At 34.6% G+C, this 7,977-nt stretch overlaps 2 protein-coding genes across 2 annotated transcripts in view; both read right to left on the bottom strand.

The window, feature by feature from the left end:
* LOC107677105 (patched domain-containing protein 3-like) overlaps positions 1-624 on the bottom strand; it is a 5,649-nt gene extending 5,025 nt beyond the window's left edge. Inside the window, 1 exon segment of the mRNA XM_016471902.1 lies at positions 595-624. Within this exon segment, the coding sequence (XP_016327388.1) occupies positions 595-622 (28 nt within the window). The 5' untranslated portion in view covers positions 623-624.
* Positions 625-1,620: 996 nt separating this feature from the next.
* On the bottom strand, positions 1,621-4,711 carry LOC107677205 (retinol dehydrogenase 12-like). The gene is made up of 7 exons (XM_016472011.1): positions 4,570-4,711; positions 4,135-4,247; positions 3,888-4,043; positions 3,697-3,801; positions 3,398-3,607; positions 2,407-2,599; positions 1,621-2,045 (listed from the first exon to the last, which is right to left on the bottom strand). Exons 1-7 carry the CDS (start codon positions 4,581-4,583, stop codon positions 1,943-1,945), a joined length of 894 nt encoding a protein of 297 aa, XP_016327497.1. The 5' UTR covers positions 4,584-4,711; the 3' UTR covers positions 1,621-1,942.
* Positions 4,712-7,977: the final 3,266 nt, after the last annotated feature.

Raw genomic sequence — 7,977 nt, 5'->3', positions numbered from 1 at the left:
AAAAAAATACCATTTCTAACCATTCTATATTTCAATTATAAATATATTAATATTTATATATTATTAATATGTGATAATTTAGCATTATATAGCCTAATGAAATGATATTTGTTTAAGTTATTGTTATAGTGTTCTCAGAACTTTTAATAATCAGTCACATGATCTGATCTGCATTTAATAAAAAGCTTAATTTCTTGCTGGGGCTGAATACTTTCCGTACCCACTGTATATTTAAAAAAAAAAAAATGCCAGCAATTATAAATAAAGCTTCTTTAATGAGTTGTTGCAGTTCATCAGATTCTGCAAACAATCGTCTTCTAATCAAAACAGTTTGCTGTACAGGGCTGAGATGAATTTATGGTTATATGTTCTTCGGATTAGTGTCTTCGTTTCTGGAGTCCTTAAAGCACCATAGATGATATTCTAAACAACTAGACAATAAAAGGTTTGTGTAAATGTTTTCCTTTGGCATCAGACCATAAAACCTTGTTGGTGAATGAATTACAGGCTAACGTCCCTGGAAATAATATACTACAGCTCAAATGCTATATGTTAGAAATATAGAGCAATTCATTTAAGTTGGAAAGGACTTACGTCGCGGTTTCTGCTCATTTTGCTCCATCAGGACAGAAGGATGTGAGGAGAGAATGACATGCAAGTTCATTACTGAACACAGAGCTCCATTCATGCCTTTCAATTACCTCAGTGGTTAATTACACCAACAAAAATGGCTTTGGCTCTCATAGTGCTTGTGATTTGCCAATAGGAGATAATTGAGGGCCTCAAATTATTACCACACAACTGATACAGCTCTTATATTTTACAGTATCAAAGAGCAGCCTACTTGGAACATGTCCAAAAACATGTTTGGCTGAAATAATTTCTTTAGGATTTTGGAATTTAACAAGTTTTATTTTTATTCTGAGACACAAGACATGACAGGCCTTGTCAGTTGTCCACTAGATGAGGCTAGTGACCTTTTTTGTATGTTCTCCTGCATCACACTATATTGGGCAACCAGTTGTTGTCACGGTGACAGGTCACAAGGAGAGAAAAGCTGAAGTTGAAGGTCGTCATGGCGACTGGGTCAGGGGAAGCAGAGCTGCCATTAGCGGTTGTCATGGTGATCGGGTCAGGGTGAGAGCAGAGATGAGATTGTCATGGCGACCGAGTCTGAGAGAGAGCAGAGCTGAGTTGCAGTGCTTACATCTTTGACTTTAACTGTTTTTTTTTTGGATCATATTGTTTTTGACTTGTACTTAACTGTTTATTTCCAATTTATTCTACATGTAACTTCATGTTTCCAATGAAGTCTATTATATTTTCCTTAAATTTAAAATATATTTGGGATTAAATGGAATAATCTTTATTAAAAAAAAAAAATGTAGTGAATGAAAAAATTAATTATATAGTATTATGTTTTTTGGTCCCCCCGCCCCCCCCAAATTACTTAATGGACAAAAACTATGTAAAATGCAAAGTACAATATCCAAAGTAAATATATGTAAGTCAAATATATGTAGAAATATTATTTAATATGTATTTGTTTATTATTCTCTTCTCCTTGGGTCATACAAAATTCAAAATGAAAACCAGGACACAAAAATGTAAATGTATTAAAAAATATTCACATATACTCACAGTACATTTTTTAAACCGCCTGAATCTGACATTTACTTCTTATATCATTTAGTGCATAAATATGTACCTGTATTATATAGAAAATTAACTCACTTAAGCAACCTGAGACCAAAATCTACAAAATATGTTTACATTTTACATCATGTATAAAAGCTCATCATATTGGTTATATTTAGTGATCTTTTATGCTAGTGTGTTTAATATTAACTATTAGTATTTCTGATTTTGACAGTAGATGGGCCAGTCTTAGGCAGACTGCAGTAAGACTTCATCAGGACTCATCAGGAAGAGAGATGAGTTTTCACTCCCATGTGATGCTGAGCATCTTACAGCTGAGTTCCCAGAGGCGCTGGCCAACCTCATCATCCATTGCAGCCTGGGAGCATTTTGCAGGTGCGCAGTCACTGTGTGGAGAGCAGGAGACAGGTGAGTATGAGATAAGATGGTCTAACAGACCAATTAAACATGCCTGAACTGTTGCAGTTGTTTTATGAAACACCATGACATCATACACAAAAGTTTATCAGCAACAATTGAATGCTGTATGATAATAATATTGAATTGAAAGACAACAGAACATGACCTATTGGAGTTGTGTGTATTTATGTTGTTAGATTAACAAGAAGTTAATATCAAGTGACTTACATTTTAGACACAACAGTTGTTGTTTTTGCTCTATTTTGACAACATAAATAGTTTCAAACAAAGCCACATCAGAACTATTTTGTGTCTCTGAGCAATACATGACGTGTAATATCCACTGACCTGTAATATTTGCCGCTCTCGGTCTCCAGTTCAGGGGCCACGGCGCAGTAGATGGTGGTCTGAGCTCCCTGCACAGATGTTTTGGTGAAGGGCTTTGCCAGCCACATGGCAGCTTGTTGAGGTTTATTCAAGTGCCTCCACAGTTCAGTCTGAACCACTCCAGGATGGAGAGCATACGCTGTTACTCCAGTACCTGAGACACCACACAAAGACCAGATGAGAAGGATTATTAGGATTATTTTAGCATCAGTTATATTATTGGAATAGAATAACTTGAAGTGCAAATGCACAACCGAGGACAGGGTCAGAAATCATCCAGTGCCAGGGGCAAAAAAACAAAATGAATATAAAAATATGTTTTCATTTGTTATCTAGCATTTTATATGTTTTATAATATTCTATTTTAGTTCTTTCAAGTTGGTTTAGACCAGAGATGCCCAAATCACAAGAGAGGGGAAAAATAATAATAATAATAAAAAAAACATATATTTTTAATTGATCTCCGTTTAAATTTTTTTTGTTTGTTTGTTTATAAGTCATTTTATTTATTTGTACATTTTAATATAATATAGTTATAGCACAAGATTTACTTTCAGGCTATGGCCCTCAATTAAGATTTTTTGTTCCATCATAGTAAACACTTTGGGCACCTCTGGTTTTTTTATTTTATTGACAATAAAAAATTGATCCAACTGAAGCTTTTGCCAGAAATCAAAAGCTGTAAATGTGTATTACAATATATTGTAAATGAAGAGTAAAAACATATTTAAAAATAATATTTCTGACACTAACAGGAATTAAATTAAATTAGAATAATAAAAATAATAAAAATAAAAATTGTGCTTGAACTGATCACGTTTAGATTAATAAAAACAATAATATTAAAATTAATTTAAAAATAAAGAATGAACAAATATTAAAATAATAAAAACTGCTTGAGCAGATCATATTTATATTTAGTAATGTAAATATCATTTTTAAAAAGACATACCTTCTAGTCTTTTGGCCAGAGAGCGAGTGAACAGAATGTTTGCCAGCTTGCTCTGACTGTAGGCTTTCTGTTTATCATAGTTCTTCTCACTGTTGATGTCCTCTAGGTTGATGGTCCCCCATTGGTGTGCCATGGACGAGACGTTAATGATCCTCGCAGGCGTTGATCTTTTAATCAAATCCAATAACAGATACGTCAACAGGAAGTGACCTACAGGAAGAAGAGCAGTGCTGATGTCTCCCTTAATTTCTTTTAGGGTTAAAAATGGTGTCCGATTTGGACAAATTACATATGCTTACCCATGTGGTTCACCCCTATTTGCATTTCCAAACCATCTGCTGTCTTTCCATAAGGACAAACCATCACACCAGCGTTATTGATTAATATGTTAACTTGTTTTTCCTCTGAAAGACAACCCAGTTGCATGAGTGTAGTGCTATACAAGGAAGACATTTATAAAGGAATTTATGGTGTATCCAGGTGATCTCACCTTTATTGATGTTCTCTGCAAATTCTCTGATCGATTTGGAATCTGCCAGGTCAAGCCTGCAGGCAACTACATCCTGGTTTCCTGAAGCATCCTTAACTTCCTTCAGGGCTGCATCAGTTTTCTCCATATCTCTGCATGCCATAATAATACGTGCTCCTAAACACAGGACATCAGTAAGAAAGAAAGACAACATTTTTTCATCTGACAATATATCAATATTAAACTGTATAGAAATAGGGCTGTTTACCTCTCTTTGCCAGGTCGATGGCTGTTTCTTTGCCAATTCCAGTATTAGCTCCAGTAATTATAACGGTTTTACCGTCAAGTCTGGCATCAGTTGACCACGAACGAAACATATTTCTGAGTAGGAAAGGAAAAGGAAAAATGTAATGCAATAATATTACTCAACTTGGTTCCTATGGGCGTTGGTTTGGTTTGATATGACAACTAGCCTAGTTTCACGTGCTCAATGGAAACGTATTAAAACATAATCCTTCGTTTTTGCCCAGTCATGTCTGCTCTGTCCTCGATTCAAACCATCTGAAATATTTACATCATATGAATGAAAATCCCTTTGCTTTACTTCCTTGGCACAATGACTGTAACTGGTTATTGAGCAACATTTTACTGTCAACATCTATAAAACATCTATGAAATACAACATATACATTTCTGTTCATACCTTAGAGCTTGCATTTTACGACGATTTGTATCCAGACAGAAAAATATGAGAGTTTTATAAAACTATAAATAAGATTAACCAGCAAAAAACAAACACAGTTTGATCAAAACTCTCGCACTGTAACTAGTGGGAGGAGTCAGATGACGTTTAAGGAAGACTAGTGGAATTGTAGTTTGCGATTGGTCAGACCCATAAAACCCCGCCCTTTAATACGTATTTCTATTTTTCTTTCCAATTGTACAATAATTTTTGAAGGCAAAAGTATTCTAGACTTTTACATTTATTATATGTAAACATAAATATCATTAGTATTTGGAAAACGAAGAGAACTGGCATATTTTAGGTTTAAAATTGACTAGATGACGTGATTCTTGGTTTAACCAGGAGATGTCAGTAGATGCATGGTTAAGAAATAAGCAGGCGTCTGAATATTTTCTCGAGGTTAACATTTTTTACATTTTTATTTTTATTTTGGTAATGCTTCTGTAACGAAGGCCTTCTTTGCATTTTTCTAATTTAATACAAATGTCGATATATTGTGTTATACTTATATATAAGGCTATCAGCAATTTAAGACATTTAAGTAAAAGGTTAAATTGTACATCGAGTTGTATTTTTGCTTTAACAACAGCGCTCATGATGGTATTACATTTGTGTCCAATTTGATGACAATGTTCTATAACTTGAGTTTTCACCTGTGACAAATTAATTTTAAGTACACGTATTCCAAGATTATACATAAGATTATATAAGATTATACAGTGAAACAAAAACTGCCTTCACAAAAAATGCCCCAGTTTGTTTCACTAATTCACAACTTCGCTAAAACTGTAAAAAGGTTGCCATCTTCTACATCATATATTTTTAGCTTCTACACAGTCTCTCTCGCTCTCTCTCTCTGCACAACCCACCCACTCTCTGTCACTGTCTCTCAGATGGTGAGATTTGAACTGTTGCTTCTCAGAAACTGCACCACTGCTCTCACAGTGCTGCGGTAAACCACATTGGATGAAAAGAATATTATGCCTAACATGTAGCCTATTTGTAAGACAGCATTACTGCAAAGTTACTCGCACCTGAATGAATGCATTGAAATGCTGCACGTACTAGTGACATCCTCCATATACATTTAACACTTCTATAACTGTGCATTTATATATATTTAACATTCACACATTTAACTCTGCAACTATATATTGCACGGTTAATCTGTAGATGGCAAATGGAAAAGTATGTTTCATGCATTGCATCTATGCATCGTCTATGTAGCTTTTAATAACCTCCTGGGACCCAGGCATAGACTTTTGTCCTCTGTAGAGAGCATTATATTTTAGTGACTTTCTCTAAGACCCTACATGCCACAGTTTTAAGTCTGGATGTCCTGTACAGAGCACATTCAGGGCTAAACACACCTTCTCCTTGGTCTTTAAATATGACTGATATTGACAGAATGATCAAATTTAGCACTCTTAGGGAAATAGAATGTTTTGTAATTATCATTTAAATCTGGCTAATTTTCAAATTGTTTGTCATAAATAAACATCTCAGAAAAATGTTATGTTTCAAAAATATGACTTTTTGTTACGAAACTGTAGAAGACACCAGGACAAACGGCATTTTAATCAGGCATTTTGGGAAGACACATAGGGTAAGAAATTATAGATCAATATTCCTATGAAATATGAGAAATTCTTATGAAAATGTTGCCAAGTTATTACTCCCATTATTACGCTTCTTTTTTCATTATGGTTTGCCCCAAGAAAACATTAATATGTAAATTAGATGCAGTGTATAGATACATTGTATAGAATGGGAAAACCAATTTATGGACATTTTATACAGATATTCCATAAAGTACAGTAGTATATCAAATCATTCTGTTATATCTTTCATAACAACTGAGAATAATCTTTGTACAAATTTGGCTAAAAATAGCCTGAAACCTAAAAACTGATTGGTGAATAAAGAAATAAAGATTGTTTTTGCCTACACATGCCTTTTCATGTATATATATATATATATATATATACATGAAAAGGCATGTATAGGTTTATATACATATAGTTTATATATATAGTATATCGTTTTTTCTCCATTTGTTTCTTATGCTCCAACCAATGTAATGACATACAAAAAAAAAAAAATCACAAAACTTTTTTTTCTGGTTCTCAAGAGGATATAACAAATAAAAGGCTTCGAGTTAATAAATGCATGATGCATGATGCATGATGCATGATGGTCGCCTGCCACCAGGGGGCAGTATTACAGTTTAACATTTTTGCATTTACTTCTCTTATTTAGGTCGAGATTTATTAGCTAATTACTTAATTATTCACCTACACCCAAATGTGTACTTGTGCACTATGAATGTTTATGACACCTTAAATATCAACACGGGTCAAAGCACACAGTGCTATCTCAAACAGGAAGTGCATTGTCAGCCATCATATGATAGTAAGCAAACATTTCCTTCCAGCATTTGAAACAGGACAGTCACAGAGGGCTATTATTAAATCACGTCTGATTAACAGTCACCTCAGCGGTGACAAACTTTAAGGCCAAACTTTGAGTTTTAGTTCCAACTAGCAAACAAACCTTGCAATATGTTTGCAGCACTTGTTAGTTTTTGATTTACAAGTGAGCATCCAAAGCTGACATAAAAACAATTATGCTGTCAGGAGAAGCCTTTCACACACCTCCACTTTTGAGAATGCTTTACAAATACGACTCACTATACAGGTTTACTTCAATGTAGTTGATCTTGAGTGAGTATGTGTCTCTTTAAACATATATGTGGAAGCTTAGACATGTTTACATGATCCTAAACTTATTATCTGAAAGAGTCACTTGGACACTCTTTATTCTACGAAAGCAGAGACTGCGGGTGCCTCCGAGGATTCATAATAACCAACGTGCCTTCAAATAACAACGCCCCGCCTGTCGCCTCACCTCCAACGCTAACTGGAGAATGACTCGAGTTTCCAGGTTAGTGGTGAAAGGGAGGCATTGAAAAAATAGTGTTATTTTATTTTGGCCATTACACTCTGGACCAGCTAATTAACGCGGTTCTATAATGAGTCACTGTGCACGACTAAATATGGGCACTAATTTCTTTTGCTTGCCCTGTCAACACGATGAGTGCCAGTTCAGAAGAAAGAATACTGTATGTGGCCGCTGTAGAGTTACAGGACCTGAGTGAAAACATTTTCAAGGGAAATTAAAGTCTAAACAGACTATCTTTGGAAAAGAATAGCTACAAGATTGTTTACTGAATACTGCACAGTATTTACCGACTAGTACTATTTTCTTTTCAAATTAATATGTGCAGCGCTAAACATTCCAGTAGGCTACTACACTGTAAAAAAAATTCCGTAAAATTTACGGTAAAAAACCGGCAGCTGTGGTTGC

This window comes from Sinocyclocheilus anshuiensis, unplaced genomic scaffold, assembly GCF_001515605.1.
Source record: "Sinocyclocheilus anshuiensis isolate Anshui unplaced genomic scaffold, SAMN03320099.WGS_v1.1 scaffold392, whole genome shotgun sequence".
NCBI classification, from domain to species: domain Eukaryota; kingdom Metazoa; phylum Chordata; class Actinopteri; order Cypriniformes; family Cyprinidae; genus Sinocyclocheilus; species Sinocyclocheilus anshuiensis.
The sequence above is the reverse complement of the archived record's forward strand: the minus strand, read 5'-3'. Positions and strand labels throughout refer to the sequence as shown.